This window comes from Mobula hypostoma, chromosome 8 (assembly GCF_963921235.1).
Source record: "Mobula hypostoma chromosome 8, sMobHyp1.1, whole genome shotgun sequence".
Lineage (NCBI taxonomy): Eukaryota > Metazoa > Chordata > Chondrichthyes > Myliobatiformes > Myliobatidae > Mobula > Mobula hypostoma.
The window spans coordinates 22,929,442-22,950,391 of record NC_086104.1 but is presented as its reverse complement, the minus strand read 5'-3'; the positions used below and the strand labels follow the sequence as shown (position 1 = coordinate 22,950,391).

Here is a 20,950-nt window from a genome sequence, read left to right as displayed (position 1 = left end):
AGGGCTCACTTTTGTGTTGTGTCTTTCTCTAATTCTATCATTTAAATGTGTTTGGTAAGGGTAGAAAGTTCTTTCTCTATACCTCAGCCCAGCATATACAGCAATAAATAATTTAAGAAACTGGTGGATTTGTTGAAGATAAAAGAAATTCTTCAGATATTGGAAATTCAGAGCAACACACACAAAATGCTGCAGTAACTCGGCAGGTTAGCCTTTCCGGCCAAGAATCTGTTGATGTTTCTGGCCAAGACCCTTCTTCAGGATCTACAGAATTTTTTGTGTTTACCCTTAAATCAAGAATGCTTAAGTTTTAATTTTTATGTTTAAGTTTTTGATGAAACAGTGCCTGGGTACCTAACTTAACTGAGGAAGTTATTGCAAGATTTTAATTATGGTGCCAACCTTCACTAATACCGAGGGGCAGATGAATGCAGATTCACTCCCGACTGGCTCCTCCAGCACCGTGTGAATTGCAAAAGCGGCTCCGCATCTGGACCATGTCGTTCCTCCCGGCCGCAGGCGGCGCTGGAGGAGAAGGACCGTGGGAATCTGAGCTGTGGATCCGGTTCCGGGTCAGGGGTGCCGTGCACCTTCCCATGTGGACAGCGGGAGAGGAGAGCGTGGATAGTGTTTTTAATCGAAATTAGACGAAAAGGTGAGTTTAACAAACATAATCGGAGGGAGCGGCGCGGGGTCGCTCAGGCAGAAGATGTTTTGTTATACTTTAGATAACAACATTGGGAGAAGGTAGGTCAGCACCGCTGTTATTTAGACTGTGGTGAGGGTGCGATTAGTGAATTACAAGTATTTCGTCTCCCGCAGCACCGACAGGTTCTCAGATACACCAGATCTTTTATTTAGATGAAATATCCTGGATGTTCTCGTCTCTTAATGCCGTAATAAGGACATAACTGACGTGGTACATCATTCAGACACCTGGAAACTTGACCAACGCTTTAAATTGCCGGAGGAAAACAGCGGATCTGGCAGCATCTATGAAGGGGAATGGACAGTCGTCATTTCTGGCCAAGTTCCTTCAGTTGCTTTCAACTAATTGCCTGCCCTACTGAGTTCCTCCAGTTCTTTTTTGTGCATTGCTCCAGATTTCAGCATATGTCGTCCCTTGTGTCCCCATAGAAATACTTTTTGTTTTTATTTTAAATTGTGATAAATCAAAAGTTAAGGGTAAATATAATGGTATTTAGGTACAATTCGTCACATTTTAAGATTTTTATTGTACTGTCCAAGAAAATAAGATAAATAAAACTTTTTTGGTATATATTTCTATGACTCGGGTCACTCAGGTGACTTGCATTTTATAGGATTGGTTTCTTGCCAGCAAACCTTGTAACTATAGAGCAGCTTTAAATTTTTCAAGCTATAGGTTTGAGAACTTAAAAGCTCCTAGTAGTGAACATCACGAATAGCCTGTCCTGGCCCAACCCATTAGGTGCCACGGGCAGGAAAGCTCACCAGTACCTCTACTTCCTCAGGAGGCTACAGAAATTTAGCATATCCCATTGACTCTCACCAATTTTTATGGATGCACCATAGAAAACATCCCATCTGGATGCATCATGGCGGAGTATCACAACTGCTCTGCAAGTGACTGCAAAAAACAACAGAGAGTCATGGCTCAGCTCAGCATATCACTTAAACCAGCCTCCCGTCCTTGAACACTTTCTATACTTGTTGCCTTAGGAAAGCCACCAGAATCAAAAATCCGACTCTCCCCAGACATTCTGCCTTCATTTTCCCCTCCCTTTCCTATCAAGAAGAAGATACAAAAGCCTGAAAGCATGTACCACCCCCAGGCTCAAGGCAGCTTCTATTCTGCTGTTATAAGATTATTGAATGGTACATCGTATGATAAGATCGACTCTTAACCTCACAGTGTACCTTGTTGTGACTTTGCACCTTATTGCCTGTCTGCATTGCACCTTCTTGGCACTGTAACACTTTATTCTGCTCTAATTGTTCAGTTATGATGAATTGATCTGTATGGACAATATGCAAGACAAGTTTTTCAGTAAACCTCAGTACCTGCGGCAATAATTAACCAATTTACCAGTTTTCTCTGACACACTGATTTCATGTTTGAAACGAAAGTGATCATTTGTGATCAAGTTTATTTCGGGACGAGATGATATTATCCTGAAACAAGCACTGGGTGATCATGAAGTGAACTGGCATTTTGTTTTGTTTACTGACATCTCAGATGCATTTGTCAGACTCCACAGGATACAGATAACTTACTTAACTTGCAGCCTGACTTATGGATGATAATATCATCTGGAGAATTTAAATACAAATTATTAATTAAATCTGCAATTAATCCAACTGGAAGAGTTCAGGCAACATATGGAAAGACAACACACCAGGTCAAAGATCCGTTGTTTAGAAAGGTGCAAAAATTAACAGGGTTGTTATCATGGGTGACTTTAACTTCCCTAATATTGATTGGCACCTGATTAGTTCCAAGGATTTAGATGGGGCAGAATTTGTTAAGTGTGTCCAGGATGGATTCCTGTCACAGTAGGTGGACAGGCCGACCAGGGGGAATGCCATACTAGATCTAGTACTAGGTAATGAACCGGGTCAGGTCACAGATCTCTCAGTGGGTGAGCATCTGGGGGACAGTGACCACTGCTCCCAGGCCTTTATAATTATCATGGAAAAGGATAGAATCAAAGAGGACAGGAAAATTTTTAATTGGGGAAGGGCAAATTATGAGGCTATAAGGCTAGAACTTGCGGGTGTGAATTGGGATGATGTTTTTGCAGGGAAATGTAGTATGGACATGTGGTCGATGTTTAGAGATCTCTTGCGGGATGTGGGGGATAAATTTGTCCCGGTGAGGAAGATAAAGAATGGTAGGGTGAAGGAACCATGGGTGACAAGTGAGGTGGAAAATCTAGTCAGAAGGAAGAAGGCAGCATACAGGAGGTTTAGGAAGCAAGGATCAGATGGGTCTATTGAGGAATATAGGGAAGCAAGAAAGGAGCTTAAGAAGGGGCTGAGAAGAGCAAGAAGGGGGCATGAGAAGGCCTTGGCGAGTAGGGTAAAGGAAAACCCCAAGGCTTTCTTCAATTATGTGAAGAAAAAAAGGATGACAGGAGTGAAGGTAGGACCGATTAGAGATAAAGGTGGGAAGATGTGCCTGGAGGCTGTGGAAGTGAGTGAGGTCCTCAATGAATACTTCTCTTTGGTATTCACCAATGAGAGGGAACTTGATGATGGTGAGGACAATATGAGTGAGGTTGATGTTCTGGAGCATGCTGATATTAAGGGAGAGGAGGTGTTGGAGTTGTTAAAATACATTGGGACAGATAAGTCCCCGGGGCCTGATGGAATATTCCCCAGGCTGCTCCACGAGGCGAGAGAAGAGATTGCTGAGCCTCTGGCTAGGATCTTTATGTCCTCGTTGTTCACGGGAATGGTACCGGAGGATTGGAGGGAGGTGAATGTTGTTCCCTTGTTCAAAAAAGGTAGTAGGGATAGTCCGGGTAATTATAGACCAGTGAGCCTTATGTCTGTGGTGGGAAAGCTGTTGGAAAAGATTCTTAGAGATAGGATCTATAGGCATTTAGAGAATCATGGTCTGATTAGAGACAGTCAGCATGGCTTTGTGAAGGGCAGATCGTGTCTAACAACCCTGATAGAGTTCTTTGAGGAGGTGACCAGGCATATAGATGAGGGTAGTGCAGTGGATGTGATCTATATGGATTTTAGTAAGGCATTGGTTCCACACGATAGGCTTATTCAGAAAGTTAGAAGGCATGGGATCCAGGGAAGTTTGGCCAGGTGGATTCAGAATTGGCTTGCCTGCAGAAGGCAGAGGGTGGTGGTGGAGGGAGTACATTCAGATTGGAGGATTGTGACCAGTGGTGTCCCACAAGGATCTGTTCTGGGACCTCTACTTTTCGTGATTTTTATTAACGACCTGGATGTGGGGGTAGAAGGGTGGGTTGGCAAGTTTGCAGACGACACAAAGGTTGGTGGTGTTGTAGATAGGGTAGAGGATTGTCAAAGATTGCAGATGGACATTGATAGGATGCAGGAGTGGGCTGAGAAGTGGCAGATGGAGTTCAACCCGGAGAGGTGTGAGGTGGTACACTTTGGAAGAACAAACTCCAAGGCAGAGTACAAAGGAAATGGCAGGATACTTGGTAGTGTGGAGGAGCAGAGGGATCTCGGGGTACATGTCCACAGATCCCTGAAAGTTGCCTCACAGGTGGATAGGGTAGTTAAGAAAGCTTATGGGGTGTTAGCTTTCATAAGTCGAGGGATAGAGTTTAAGAGTTGCGATGTAATGATGCAGCTCTATAAAACTCTGGTTAGGCCACACTTGGAGTACAGTGTCCAGTTCTGGTCACCTCACTATAGGAAGGATGTGGAAGCATTGGAAAGGGTACAGAGCAGATTTACCAGGATGCTGCCTGGTTTAGAAAGTATGCATTATGATCAGAGATTAAGGGAGCTAGGGCTTTACTCTTTGGAGAGAAGGAGGATGACAGGAGACATGATAGAGGTGTACAAGATAATAAGAGGAATAGATCGAGTGGATAGCCAGCGCCTCTTCCCCAGGGCACCACTGCTCAATACAAGAGGACGTGGCTTTAAGGTAAGAGGTGGGAAGTTCAAGGGGGATATTAGAGGAAGGTTTTTTACTCGGAGAGTGGTTGGTGCGTGGAATGCACTGCCTGAGTCAGTGGTGGAGGCACATACACTAGTGAAGTTTAAGAGACTACTAGACAGGTATATGGAGGAATCTAAGGTGGGGGCTTATATGGGAGGCAGGGTTTGAGGGTCAGCACAACATTGTGGGCCGAAGGGCCTGTACTGTGCTGTACTATTCTATGTTCTATGTTCTATGAATGGAAAGGGGGAAAACAATTTAGTTTTAAGTTGTAGAAAGGATTGGGATGTGATGATCGGACACTAACGGGGACTGACTTGATGGGCATTTTTTGCACCTCTGCATTTCACACTGTTGTTTGTGTTATCTGTCTAATCTCCATAAACTGCTCTAACAGCTTCTCACCCAGCCTCACCTTATCACTGTCCTACCCAGACGTGCAGCAAACTTTCTGCAATTTAAAACTTACTTTCTCTCTTTCCAAATTCTGACAAAGGAAGTCGACATGAAACATTAACTCAGTTTCTGTCTTCATTTTCTTGCATTTTGTTTTATTTTCAGATTTTGAGTACTTGCAGTTTTATATTTGAATTTACTTGAATTTAAACTAGCCACTTGTCATTTAAAAATATTGGTACAGTAATGTTCCTCAGGAATAAGTTGTGCTTTCTATACCCTGTCTAACTGACATATCACTTCAGACCCTCCACTGGTGACTTTTAACTGCCTCATCCCTGCATTGCCCTTCAATTGCTCAAAGCTGAATTTGTACAGCACGCTGAAGTCATACATCTGAGCCCTTGCTGGCCATTGGTACTTAGTTACACTAATCTCATTTTATACTCCCAGATTGACATCAACTCCCCCTAGACTTTAATCACTCACTCACGTGCTAGGGTCAATTTGCAATGGCCGATTAACCTGTCAATCCAATCCACATCTCACTGCGATGGGGAAGGAAACCTAAAAGATCATGGCAAGAATGTGGTAACTCTACAGAGGTCACGATTGAACCTTCGTCTCTGGTGATGCACCACTCTGCTTGCTCTGTCCCTGCCGCAGTTCCACTGCCATGAAATTCTTTTTGGTCAACTCTTGTAGATGACTGTGATTCTCACTCGTCCATATCTTCTCCCTCTTAGACTTCCCTGAAATCTGTGTCCATATCCTAACTCGCACCATCCCATTAATACTCTGGTTCCTGAACCAATATTGTTAAAGTTCTTTTAAAGTTCTCGTCGTGGTCTTCAGATTCCCCCAAAGCCCTGTAGCCTTCTTACCTCCTTTCTGCTGCCTTGCATGGCCTTTTTTAATTCCATTAGAAAGGTTGCCTTGACCCTCAGTTGATTGCTATAGCACCTCTCCCTCACTTTTAAGAAATTCCTTTTAAACCCAGCTCTTTGGCCCAGCTGCCCTAATGTCATTTTGAAGTATCTTAATTTGAATTTTTATTTGCTAAGCCCTGCATAGAGCCTTAGAACTTGTAAAATGCATTAAAAGTTCCTTATAAGTTTAAGTTGTATAAACCTAGCTGTAGCAGCAAAACTAATCCAAAATCAAAACCAGAAATGATTGCTGCTTGATTGAGACTGTTATACTTGTGTGACACGTCCAGTGCTCCAATAATCGCTCCGAAAGTTGAATCCTTTATTAGCAATTAGCAAACATACAATTAAGCATTATTGAGCAGTATCTCAGTGGTCAGCAAAGACATGACCTCCACCAGTCCCAAGCAACAAACTGCAAAGAAATGAGCGAGAATACATAACTTATTTCCTTCACTTTTTCCACGCCGCCACTCACATGACAAGTTACCATTATAAATATAGTAAATGCACAACGCAGAATACAAAGCAGGGAGAGAACAGATACGTGGTTCCTGTACCAGCATTAATATTAGTGTTTTGATCACATGGGCTTAATGGAACCTTTGAAATCAGGGGAAACCTGGCAAAGTTCAGCAGTCTCTGCTTCCAGCCTTGCTGGTTAATGCCAAACATCTGAATTCCCTTTATTTTTATTTGCATTTTAATAATGCACCAAAATTATGCAAGGTAGGAGTTCATTGGAATGGACTGAGGAATTGAAAACTGAACAGACCATATTGATTCAGAAATTCAATTGCAGTTGATTTATTGAGAGGTAGTAAAATCCTAGCTCTTTATTCTGTCACTTTCAGCATTGACATTAGGCTGGGAGGCAGACTTTGTGTGAGAAATAGGCATTGTAAAGGCTGCCTTGAGATTGCAGGTGAGAATCCAAAGCAAAGATTGGCACCCAACTGAGCATGGCTTCATTTAGAGTTGACTGTCTGTCAGTTGTGGGTACCAGAAGCAATAATTGGTCTTTGTGGCCTCTTTTTTATTGTTGCATAAGTGAATGAATGTTGTTAATTTCAATAAGCTGTTTCATATCCAAAATTGAGGAAACATTGTCAAAGGTCCTGTCAGTTGGCAAAAATGGTATCCAGAGTTGATTGCTGAAGTGTACTTGACAGTGAAAAATTGGATTGAAGAGATTAGGGTCTGTGCTAGAGGCAGCACAAACCTTTGGGGCATCTGTTGATTTTAATTGGATATTCCTTTAAATCTGGTGAATGGATTCAGCAAGATTTAGAAGTGGAAGTTCCCTGGGCAATGCCAAACAGAATATATACAGGACATGGTTGATGTGGCTGTCTTTCAGTGCATGTCTTACCACAGTAACAAAGGCCAAACCATGGGGACACATTGTTAACAACTTTTTCTCCAATCGTGGCTGATATTCATGTAGTTATACCTAACATGGCTATCAATGCCTTGCAAATGGTTAGGGTAGACAACTAGAAATTGGGGGTGGGGGAGGAATTCAGATATTTTAGGAGAAATGTGTGGGACATATAGCAACATTACCTTACTGTGAGCAAATGTACGGAGTTCAATTAAAAAAAACTGAATGGGAAGCTTTGCAGTTTGCACTGAAGTGTTATGGCAAATGGAATCCATGAAGGAAGAAGCAGTAGGCCCGAGGATCATCCATGTGATGCAGGCAGACGCAGAGGGAAATCAGTAAAGTAGATGCACTAGCATCGATCTACCTGAGGCAGATGTTGCATATTCTTTCTGGATGGATGAATGAGAATGTAAGAGCCAATTGCAACTACCTTATTAAATAATTCTTACAGAATGAATGTAAATCTGACGATTCTACGGAAATAGAATATAAAATTTGATTATTATTGAGGCCAATGTCTTGAAGATAATTGTTGCATTCTGAGGGGCGATGATAGTATTGAATGGCAAGTTGTAGTCGATAATGAGCATCCTGATGTATGGTTACTGTCCAGATGTTGATGTGTTGAGTGAAGAGCCAGTGAGATGGCATCTGCTATGGTGGGGAGGCCTGTGCCTGTGATAGAGCTGATGAAGCACCAAATCTGCTCAAACTCTGAATGAAGTATAGCACTGCATCAATATGTTGGTCCCAGGATAGATCCTCTGAGATGTTACCGTCCAGGAACGAGCTGCTCACCCTTTCCATGGCTGACCCCCTCAATGAGAACCGATGAGTGTGCTTTTGAGCTCCCCTTCCTGAGGTCCACAATCAGTTCTTTGGTCTTGCTGACGTTGAGTGAATTGTTGTTCAGGCACCACTCAACCAGATTTCAGTCTCCCTCCTATATGCTGATTCGGCCTATGACAGTGGTGTTGTCAGGCAAACTTGAATATGGCATTGCAGCTGTGCTTAACCGTTGCTTTACATTACACTGTGCTGTGTTGGCTGCTCTATCGAGGCTGTGAGATTTGTGGACAGAGCTCATAGAAGCTCTGTGATGTACTGAGCTAATAATAAAACTCCACATTTTCTTGTGTTCTTCGTGGCACAGTTGCCATACCATGCAGTAGTGCTTCAGTATAGGATGCTTTCTATGGTGCATCTGTAAAAATTGGTGAGGGTCAAAGGAGACATAGCTTCCTGAAGAAATTGAGACACCAGTGGGCTCTCTTGGCACATGGTTGGACCAGGAACATTTGGATGAATTTCTCTGAACGTTATAGTAATATATCAGTGTACATAATACATTGTAAAATGCTTCGGTATGTTCTGAAGGAGGTGTGATATGTGCTATAGAAATGCACGGTTTTCAAAGTAACAAGATTTTTTAGAAGACATACAACAAATTTAAGTTTATTAAAAGTCAAATTGCCATGCTGAGAATTGACCTTAAATACTTATTTTTTTCCCTTCTTGTTTTAGGAAAAGCAAAATGACCTCTTTAGCCTATCAGCTGAAGCGTTTGGCACTCCCCCAAACTGATGCAAGTCTTTTCTCTCGCAAAGAAGTTGCATCATTATTGTTTGATTGTAAGGAAGCTGCTACCATTGACAGGGAAACATTCTTTGCCATAGGTAAGTGCTGAATACATCTGCATTATCATTCCTCAGCAAATTTACCCCCTGCGTTGTTAACACCATTGCCAAGGAGGGCCAAACGTGGCATATATTAATGGTAGCACTTGCTAGTTCATTACTTCACTGCTGCAAAACCATCTGTGGCCTTTCTGTATCTTAATCTGTGGAGTTAATCTTATTCCCATGTTAATTTTCCCATTCAATCCAATTTTGGGTTGAGCTGTCTAACAGTAAATATGCATATATCGTAATTTTTTTAAAAAATCAGTTTGTTTCTTGAACTGAGACATCTTGCACTATATGTCAGTGCTATTAACTTACCTTTCACGTCTTTTAAAGTCCTGTTTGAAATTGTGTGTTTTAACTATGGCTGTAAAAATGCTGATTGCCTCATAACTTTTGTGATCAATATTCACTGGAGACCTGACTTTTTTCATGACAGCCATGAAGATCATTATGAAAACCAAAGCTAGCCATGAATTTTCTTTGTTAAAGACCTTGATGTTTAATTTTAAAAAGCAGTCCTGCAACTCATTTGAAAAATACCATTTTCATACCTCATGGTTAAATTCCACGATGAAAGTAATTTAAAGTGGTGGACTTTACATTCCAGTAACGTCATAAAGTTACTACATTCAGCAAAACACCCACACTCTGCAGTATTGATGAAAGGTGCCAGTGTAGAAGTTAAACTGAGGCTGTTTCTGCTCAGTTGGCTGTGTATGTTCTCAGTTTAGAACAGTACATTGCAGTTGCCCTGAATTCCAGCTTGGACATGATGAATATAGTGGCTGCTTCCTTTACTAGATGATTAGATTATCCAGTACAGAAATAAAGAAATGTGCAGCACATTTCATGCCCTTCGGCCCACAATGTTGTGCCATCCATGTAACCTACTTGGAACTTATTCAACCTTTCCCTATACCTCAGGTTCTTAATCCTGGCAACACCCTTGTAAATTCTCTACAAGTTAGTCCAGTAAGGGAAGGCATCAAGGCACATCAACAGACTTACATAGTGGCTCAACCAGCCACGTTAGCTCTTGGTTATAATTTTTTTTTGCAGAAACAGAGAATGCAAGAAAAAGCTGTCATCTTACTGAAGTTCATCCTAATATCCGGGTGGCGTAGTAATAAGCGTTTAGTTAACGCTTTATAGCACCAGCAATCAGGGCTCAACTCCTGCTGCTGTCTGTAAGGTCGGTAAAGGTGAGAGTAGAACTAGAGGTCATAAGTTCAGCGTGAAAGGTGAAATATTCAAGGGGACACTGGGGAGGGACTCCATAACTCAGAGGGTGATGCGAGTGTGTCTTCTGGGTATTCTGGTTTTCTCCCCCATTCCAAAGACATACGGTTAGGGTTAGAAAGTTGTGGGGGCACTGTGTTGGCACTGGAAGTGTGACTGCACTTGTAGGCTGTCCCCCAGCACATTGCCGGATGCATTTCACTGCATGTGACAAATAAAGCTAACCTTTATTCTTCCGGCTCCCTCAGTCCAGTATCCAAACCTTTCCAACACTGATTACTCCAAAGAGTAGCTCACCCCTGCTTGAATTCGCTTCTCATTTTTTTTACACAAGTTTGCATTACAATTAGAAGCACTGCTTCTAGTTGTTCATGGTTATTTTAAAACAATGTCCCAAATTTGCTTTATCTGGCCAGTTCGGTATTTTAATGTGGTTTTCCCTTAAATCGTTAAACTTGCTGCACTGAAGAGGCGATGTATGGAAAATGATTTACACCAAATTCCATTCCCTGCTTCAGCCATGTTCAGCTGCACAGGATTAAATTTTCTCTCCACAGTTTTTACTTCTAGGATCCATTCTGTTGCTTTTTATCCTCTGCAGCCTCTCTCCAATGACTGTAGGTTGATCTTCGTAAAGCAGAAAGCAAAGTTACAGACCGCATTAAGCGTTATCCAACCGCTGTATTAGATCATAAGATGTTGAAGCAGAATCTGGCCATTCGGCTCATTGAGTCAGTCTTGCCATTCCGTCATGGCTGATTTATTATTCCTCTCAACCCTGTTCTCCAGCCTTTACCCGTAACCTTTGATGCCCTTACTAATCAAGAACCTATCAACCTCTGCTGTAAATATCCAATGACTTGGCCTTCACAGCCATCTGTGGCAATGAATTCTAAAGATTTACCACCCTCTGAATTAAGAAATTCCTCCTCATCTCTGTTTTAAAGTTGTGTCATTGTATTCTGAAGCTGTGCCCTCTGGTCCTAGACTCCCATGCTATAGGAAACATGCTTTCCACATCCACTTTATCAGTGCATTGTACTGACTCAGAAATAACCTATGTATACAGGTTTTCCTTTATTGTGGCATTTCAATAACCATGGAAAAGTTTTTGCTGTTTTCATAATTACCTGTTTTTTAGTAGACTTGTCAGACTCTCTGAGTTAAGCTGCTGCATGATTGCTTCTGAGTGGGCAGCATCGAGAGTACTGTTAAAGCAAAGGTCCATTCTTCTCTCTTCATACATTTATTATCAATTTTAAATTGCCCTGAAATCCAGCATGCAGTGTGTGTTAGAAAGACACAGAGAGGTCTCAGGAACATAGACTTTTGAAGGATATGGCAGAGGGAGTGTAACCTGAAGAATAAAAGATCATTCACGTGGTTTAAAAAGAGTGAAGGTGTTTGTTTAAGTTGTGCACAATTGAAATGAACTGATAGAGGGATCTAGATGCCTTTGTTCAGCAATCACTGGAAATTAACATTCACCACAGAAAGCTGTTGAGAAGGCAAATGGTGTGTTGTTCTTTATTGAAATAGGATTTGAGTAAAAGAGAGGTCTTGCTCCAATAATATGGGCCCTGGTAAAACCACTCTCCCTACCCGTGGAAGGATAAACCTCAGATAAATAAAGTGTGGCAAAGACTGATTCCTAGAATTGTGATCTGTCTTATGAGGAGCGATGACCTTATACTTCTATGTTTAGATTCATAAATCAAGGTATTAAGTACAGGAGTTGAGATGTTTTGTTGAAGTTGGTGAGGCCTAATTTGGAGTATTGTGTGCAGTTCTGAAAGATATCAATAGGCTTGAGAGTGCAGAGAAAACTGATAAAGATGTTGCCAGGACTTGAAGACTTGAGTTATAGGCAAAGGTTAATTAGACAAATGTTAAAGAGGTTAGGACTTCATTCCCTGGAGTGCAGAAGAGTGAGGGGAAATTTGATAGAGGTATACAGAACTATGAGGGGTATAAATAGGGTACGTGAAGCAGGCTTTTTCCACTGAGGTTGAAACTAGAACTAGAGGTCAAAGGTTTAGGATAAACATGAAACGTTTAAGGGAATATAAAGGGGAACTTCTTCACTCAGGGGGTGGTAGGAGTGTGGACAGGCTACCAGTGCAAGTGGTGGGTCCAGGTTGGATTCCAGCGTTTGAGAGAAATTTGAATAGGTACATGGACGGGAGGGATGTGGAGGGTTGCAGACTGGGTGCTGGTCAATTGGACTAGGCAGACTAATATTTCGGCATGGACTAGATGGGCCGAAAGGTCGGTTTCTGTGCTGCAGTGTTCTGTGACTCCTCGACTGTTGATCTCATTGAAGCAACAAAATTCTTGAAGGACCTGACAGGCAGATGTGGAGATGCTGGGTGGGTTGATAGAACCAGCGCTCATTGTCTTAAAATAAGAGGTCAGCCTTTCAGGTCAGAGGTAAGAAGTTTGTGAAACCATTGGAATTCCAGAGAGAACTGTGGATGTTTATTAACTGAATATATTGTAAACAGAAATGGTTATAGATTTTTACGTATTGAGGAAATTGAGCTATGATATGAAGTTAGCATTAGAAAATGATGCTGAGGTAAAAGATCAGCTATGAATTTGTTCAGTGATGTGACAAACATGGGTGGAGGGTGGGGGTCAAACTAGCCGTCTTGTCTTACCTCTTTGCCAGTTAAAACCAGGCATCATTTATAGTTCTAATTTTCTGTTCTTATTTCAGATTTCCTGCATTCACAGCATTAAAAAAAAAATTTATAGTCTCTTGTGAATGTAGATCGGGTTACGCCTATACTTTTTTATGTAATTATATAACAGTCTGCATGGGTGTAATTCATTCCTACCTCCTTTGTCCCTATTGTGCAGGTATATTTTTCCATATTTTCTTTTTAACAGCTTAATATTGCCCTTCTTTGTTAACCATCTAAACTATAAATAAAACTCATTAAATCAGGTGTTCCCAGCCTGGGGGTTACAAACCCCTCAGTTAATGGTAAGGCTCCATGGCACAAAACAAAAATAGAGAACCCCTACCTTAACTGAATCTGATCTTGCCTGTGCACCAACAAGTGATTTTTCTGATCCTTTCATACTACTCATTTGCGCTGATATATTTAATCTAAACACTCTTGACATTAGACTAGTACCATTGAGTTTGTCATTCATTTGTTTCAATATTTCTAGAAGTTTCTTACCCTCACTCCTCCCCCCAGTAATCCAGCATTCCAGCTGAATTAGTATCTTGAGGCCATGAAAACTTTTGCTCTCTCTCAATAGTAAAAACTTTTCTTTCCAAGCAATATTGATAAATTTATGTTTTGGAATGCACGACAGTAATTCAGGCAAAAGATAAGATTCTTCTGCCAAAGCTTATCTTGTTTTTGCTCAGCCTAACTATTGTCAGCTGTACCATATCTTGTTAGCGAATAAGGCTGCCATTTTAAGATCTTTTGTGCATAATGATGGCATTTTGCTTTCTCAGTGTAGTGAAAGAAAAGCTGGATGTTTTTAATGCTTTGTTGCATGGCATATTCCACATACCATATTTCTTGAAACTATTAATAATTAAAGAGTTTCCTGTTTGATTATTTATGAAGGTTTTACCTTTGTATGCACATGTGCAAATATTATATAGTGCACAAGGGGATGCTTAACTTTGTTAATGCTGATGGGGATATTTGCTGGACATTCAAAACAGTTTAAGATAAATTATTTATGATGTATTAAAGCTCAAATCTTATCTGCAATTCTTTACTATTTGTCTTTTCTAAAAGGGGTTCCAGTATTAGGGCCCTTTTTAAATACTAAACTGCTTATTAATTTTATTAATTCCACATCTCATTCCCATTCTGACATGTCTATCCACGGCCTCCTCTACTGTAAAGATGAAGCCACACTCAGGTTGGAGGAACAACACCTTATATTCCGTCTGGGTAGCCTCCAACCTGATGGCATGAACATCGACTTCTCTAACTTCCGCTAAGGCCCCACCTCCCCCTTGTACCCCATCTGTTACTCATTTTTATGCACACATTCTTTCTCTCACTCTCCTTTTTCTCCCTCTGTTCCTCTGAATATGCCTCTTGCCCATCCTCTGGGTCCCCCCCGCCCCGTCTTTCTTCCCGGACCTCCTGTCCCATGATCCTCTCGTATCCCCTTTTGCCTATCACTTGTCCAGCTCTTGGCTCTATCCCTCCCCCTCCTTTCTTCTCCTATCATTTTGGATCTCCCCCTCCCCCTCCAACTTTCAAATCCCTTACTCACTCTTCCTTCAGTTAGTCCTGATGAAGGGTCTCGGCCTGAAACGTCGACTGCACCTCTTCCTATAGATGCTGCTTGGCCTGCTGCGTTTACCAGCAACTTTGATGTGTGTTGGTTGTATTAATTTTATTGCCTCTTCTCTTCCTGATCCTGTGTTTTTTTAAATTATTTATTAGCCACCTTGAGAAATGAAACCTGTGGTGTGAAAGCAAGCTAATGTTACAGAAGTTAAAGCATCCTGTGCTTATCTCTTGATATATTCATTTTCGTAATGCTATTGAGTTTAATGACTTCTGCTTCCTTCGGTTATAACATCAAATCGTAGAGCATGGAAACAGGCCTTTTATCCGAATTGGCCCATGCCAACCATGATTCCCATCTCAGCTCATCCCTTTTCCCAAATTTGGCCCATATCCCTCCAGACCTTTCCCTTCCATGCACTTCTTCATGTACATGCCTCAACCACTTTCTCTGCCGGCTCATTCCATATACTGAAAACTGTCTAGGGGAAACAGTTGCCCACTGGACTCCTGTTGGATCTCTTCCCTCTCACCTTAAACCTGTGCCCACTCGCTCTTGATTCCCCAGTCTTTGGGGAAAATAGACTGCACAGTGACCCTCTCCCTGCCCCTCATAATTTTATGCACATCTATAAAATCACCCCTTACTTTCCTATGCTCCAATCTGTTCAACCTCTGTCTATAACTCAGTCCCTTGAGCCTTAGCAACATCTTTGTAAATCACTGCATTGTTTCTAGTTTGATGGCATCTTTCCCTTAACAGGGTGACCAAAACTGAGCCAAATACTCCAAACATCTTGTAGAATTGTAATATAACATCCCAACTTCTGTACTCAAAAGCGCTGACTGTTGAAGGCCAGTGTGTCAGAAGCCACCTTCATCACTCTCTACCTGCAACTTCATTTTAAGGAACCATGAACTTGTATTCCTCGGTCCCTCTGTTCTACAGCTCTTGTCTGAGCCATACCATTTGCTGTGCAAATCCTCTCCTCATCTGTCTTCCCAAAATGCAACACCTGGCACTTGTACTACTTAAGCTCTATTTTCCATCTTCGGTCTACTTAACCAGCTGAAGAAGATCACTCTGTAAATCTTGTAACCATATTCACTGTCAACAACTTATTTTAGTGTAAAACCTACGAACCATGCCTTGTACATTCTCATCCAAATCATAGATGTAGATGACAAACAACAAAGGGCCCAGCACTGACCCCTGGGAAACACCGGCAACTTTCCTCCATTACCCTCTGCTTCCTACCATCAAACCAGTTCTTTTTATTTGTTTATTTATTGGTGTAGAGTGTGGAATAGGCCCTTTTGGTCCTTCAAGGCACAGCACCCAGCAACCCCCAGATTTAATGCGAGTCTAATCAGTGTACAATTTCCAATGATGACTAACCTACCAACCGGTAGGAAGAAACCAGGGCACCCAGAGGAAACCCACATAATTGTGAGTAGGCGTACAAACTCCATAGTGGCAGCAGTGCGAATTGAACCAGGGTTACTGGCACTGTAAAGCATTGTGCTAACCGCTGTGTTACAACCTATCCAGTCAGCTAGCTCTCCCTGGATTCTATGTAATCTAACTTGACAGAGAAGCGTATCATGCAGAAATTTATCAAAGGAGTCACTGAGGTCTGTATAAACCATGTCCACTGCCCTGCTCCCATTGACCTTTCTCATAAAACTTAATCAATTTCTGAGATGTGATCTCTAAAACACAAAACTGTGCTGACTATCCCTCATCAACCCTGTCTTTCCAAATGCATGTATATCATATTTCAGAATCCTCTCCAGTAATTTACCTACCACAGATGTGATGCTTATTGGTCTAGAGTTCCTTGGCTTTTTTTGCCACACACCCTTCTTAAATAGAAGTACAACATTAGGCACCCTCCAGGCTACTGACACTTTGCCCATCACCAATGATGATGTGGATATCACAACCACAATTTCTTTTCTTGCTTCCCAAGTAGTTGTAGAAGGGACAGACAGCATAAGAGTGTGACACATATTACTCCTTTCAATTGAAGTGAATTAGGAAGCTTTGACGTCATAGTACCACCCTGTACTTGTTTAATTAACTGTTCGATCTATCTTTTCTCATATATAGGATGTACTGGTCTAGAGGAACTTATTGGAATTGATCCATCTTTTGAAGAATTTCAGTCAACACTCTTCAGTGAAGCTTCCAAAGGTCTAGAGCGTAGTGTCCAGACTAAAGAAGTGAATGCCCAGCTTGATGAGAGTATTTTGCGTTTCCTAACACGCTTATCTCCGTTCTTCATGCTAAAGCCTGCCCAGAAATGCCTGGAATGGCTTATTCACAGGTAACTCAACTATTGGGCAAGTTGACTGGAAATTTTTTATGTTTGTGTTATTAAATGGAGTGACCCCTGACCATCCCCATCAGCACCCAAGAACAGGACTGAACCTAGGTTGCTATAGTTGTGAGGCAGCAGCTCCCCTTAGCTGTCCCAATGCGTCAACATGATGTCTAGATGTGTATTGCTGGGAGTGTGCAGCTCCCACAGCCTCTCATGGTCACAGAATATGTCATACACAATCAGAAAAGCTTAACAACACCTCTACTTTCTGAGGAGGCTGAAGGGAGCTGGACTGTGCACACCTGTACTCACGTCCACTGTTCCCTTGAAGCTCTGTGGGTATGCAGCCACGCAGTAACTGAAAAACTCCCGCGCACATATCCTTTGTTGCCACACAGCTGTTACTACATGCAACTAAAAAAAGTTTACGAAATATGCAAGGTTTTCTTTATTGTACTGTATTTCATTGTACCCTTCAATTAATAAATAAAATCAAAAGTATGTGATTTTTGAATTTTCGTTTTAAATATTATTCATATTACAAAAAAAGGTCTAAATTTCCTCACAGTTTTCAAGCTATGTAAAAATTGCTTGCTCACAGCAATGATTGATCCACACAGCTGTAAAAAAAAATAGAAGGAATATTGCTACAGATGCGTGCTGGAGAGCATCCTAACATGCCACATCATTGTATGGTACGGAACTGTACTGTAGTGGACAGAAAACCTCTACACCAAGTAGTCAAAACTGCCCAGTACATCACTGGCAACAGCCTACCCACCATCAAGAACACATGTACAGAAAGGTGCTGGAAAAGGGTCAGTGACATAATGATGGATTCCACACACCCTGCTAATGGACTGTTTGTCCCACTGGCATCAAGATCTACTCCAGGACCACCAGACTCACAGACAGTTAGCAGTAAGGCTGATCAACACCTCCACCCTCTAACCCACCCCACCACAACTCCCACTACCCTGGCTTTATCATTTGCCATCAGAGTCACCTAATGCACAGACACTCCTGCCACTTAATGGACATACAAATAATCTATGTATCTAAGCTACCTTAAGTATTTTTTTTTATTATTGTGTTCTTTATCTTATTGTGTTTTTTGTGCTGCATTGGATCTGGAGTAACAATTATTTTGTTCTCCTTTACACTTGTATACTGGAAATGGTATTAAACAATCTTGAATCTTGTCTAAAATGTATTGATCTATATTTTGTATGAGCTCTGACCACAGTCCTTTAGGATAGAGAATTCAGAAGATTCATGGTCCTCCGAGTGAAGAAATTTCTTCCCATCTTAATTCTAAATTGTCTACCCTTTATTCTTAAATTGCAATTCCTGGTCTCATCAATCAGAGGGGCCTGCTTCCAGCATCAGCCTGTCAATTTCTGGAGGAAATTTTAGGTATTAATGAAATCCCTCGTATACTCTTGATAATGCACACGTGGTCTACCCAGTCTTTCCTTCTGCAGAAAGCCTGCCATGTCTGGAACCTTTCCAGTGAATTTTCACTGCAATCTCTCAAGGACATCCACTTGTTAGCTACGGAGTCCAAAACTACACAGTACACTAGATGCAGTCTCAGCCAAACATTTCAGTAAAATATCTGTACTCCTGTATTGAAATCCTCTTGTAATCAAGGCCACATGCCATTTGACTTCCTAACTGCTTACTACACCTCCATGTTGGCTTTCAATTTGTACACTGGGACTCACAGATCCTTAGAATAGCAAATATTAACAATGAATCAGTAGATTTTTTATCAAAGCAAGCTAAAACATTTTACTGAATGATATTCTTTTGAATGACAAAATTCATTGTTTTGAAGACCTGAGAACTTTTACAGAAAGTGAACTAGAATACTGTGTTCTTACCTTGTATACGTATATCTTTTTAGGTTCCATATCCATCTGTATAATCATGACAGTTTGATTGGATGCATTCTTCCCTATCACGAAACAAAAGTGTTTGTGAGAGCCATTCAGCTCCTTAAACTCAAAGATGCAACTTATCGTTGGCACTGGCTACAGCGCATACAGGTAAATAATGTTCAAGCTATACAGTTATAATTGTGATACGCATATATTTTGGTTTACTGTATCATATAAATCACATAATTTTTTGTAGGAATTTCATTTTAAGTTTTGCTTTGGAAATTTTTAAAAAATCCAAAAAAAAGTTGAACTCAATGAGGTTATTATAAAAATCGGAGCCAAGATTTAACGTTGTATTTCTGTTGATTATTTATACAATGCAGTTTTTAAGTTGGCTTATCAGTTTTTAACTTGTCTTTTGATTTCTAAAAAGGTATTTTATTAATGCATCTTGTATGCTTTAACATGGCCAGTTTTTAATGACTCATTGATTTACTATGTTGTTTGGTGATTCACATTGAAATTATCACTGAAGAATCACTGACACAAAGGATGGGGGTGTTGTGGATAGTGTGGAGGGCTGTCAGAGGTTACAGTGGGACATTGATAGGATGCAAAACTGGGCTGAGAAGTAGCAGATGGAGTTCAATCCAGATAAGTGTGAGGTGGTTCATTTTAGTATGATGGCAGAATATAGTATTAATAGTAAGACTCTTGACAGCGTGAAGGATAAGAGGCATCTTGGGGTCCGAGTCCATAGGACACTCAAAGCTGCTGTGCAGGTTGACTCTGTGGTTAAGAAGGCATACAGTGCATTGGCCTTCATCAGCCATGAGATTGAGTTTAAGAGCCGAGAAGTAATGTTACAGCTGTGTAGGACCCTGGTCAGGCCCCACTTGGAGTATTATGCTCAGTTCTGGTCACCTTACTACAGGAGGATGTGGAAACTATTGAAAGGGTGCAGAGGAGATTTACAAGATTGTTGCCTGGATTGGGGAGCATGCCTTGTGAGAATAGGTTGAGTGAACTCGGCCTTTTCTCCTTGGAGCGACGGAGGATGAGAGGTGACCTGATAGAGGTGTATAAAATGATGAGAGGCATTGATTGTGTGGCTAGTCAGAGTTTTTTTCCCAGGGCTGAAATGGCTAGCAGGAGAGGGCACTGTTTTAAGGTGCTTGGAAGTAGGTGCAGAGGAGATGTCAGGGGTAAGTTTTTTATGCAGAGTGGTGAGTGCGTAGAATGGGTGGTGAAGGTGGATACAATAGGGTGTTTTAAGACACTGCTGGATAGGTACATGGAGCCTAGAAAAATAGAGGGCTATGGGTAACCCTAGGTAATTTCTAAGGTAAGTACATGTTCAGCACAGCATTGCGAGCCAAAGGGCCCATATTGTGTTGTAGGTTTTCTATGTTCTATGTTTTCTACTCCTTCAAATGTGGGTCCCTGTTAATTACATTCGCTTGAAGATGAGTGACTGGCATTTGACCCAGATGATTTAACTTTAAATTAAAGGGAGGTAGCGAGATTATTCTATGGGATATACAACTTAGATTCTTGAAATATAAATAAAAATTATGGGAAACATTCAGCAGGTCAGGCATTGTCTACAGAAAAGAAGTAGTTAACTTTTCGGTTTGTGAACATTTCCAGCATATTTCTATTTCAAATTATCAGCATCTTTGTTTTTTTTGATTTTGAAGACCTACATTCAGCAATTCCGAAACAGCATCTTCCCCTCGGCCATTAGATTTCTGAATTTTCCATGAACACTACCTCTTCTTGTTGTTTTGTTGTTCATCTATTTGTAATTTATAGTAATGTTTTTCCCTTGTACTTTACTGCTGCCGCAAAGCAACAAATTTCATGCATTTAAGAGTGATAACAATTCTGATTCTGAGCCTTAGTTATTTTTGTACAGAAGGAATTGCTACTAGATAAGCTTTTGGTTTGCATTTAAATCAGGAAAGCGATGCATTCGGTGTGTGGACCATAAGACCTTAAAACATAGGAGCAGAATTAGGCTATTTGGCCCATCAGGGCTGCCCTTCCATTCCACCAAGACTTTATTATCGCTCTCAACCCTATTCTGCCTTTTTCCTGTAACCTTTGACACTCTTACTAATCAAGAACTTAACAACCTATATTTTAAATATACCCAATGACTTGGCCAATGTCTGTGGGAATG

General features: G+C 41.1%; 1 protein-coding gene across 1 annotated transcript in view; it reads left to right on the top strand.

Moving 5' to 3' along the window:
* The first annotated feature begins 575 nt into the window (after positions 1 to 575).
* The window catches only part of heatr1 (HEAT repeat containing 1), a 104,485-nt gene continuing 84,110 nt past the window's right edge, over positions 576 to 20,950 (top strand). Inside the window, exons 1-4 of the mRNA XM_063055592.1 lie at positions 576 to 655; positions 8,876 to 9,027; positions 16,666 to 16,882; positions 18,789 to 18,930. Of these exons, the coding sequence (XP_062911662.1) occupies positions 8,886 to 9,027; positions 16,666 to 16,882; positions 18,789 to 18,930 (501 nt within the window). The 5' untranslated portion in view covers positions 576 to 655; positions 8,876 to 8,885. The remainder of the gene's footprint in view (positions 656 to 8,875; positions 9,028 to 16,665; positions 16,883 to 18,788; positions 18,931 to 20,950) is intronic.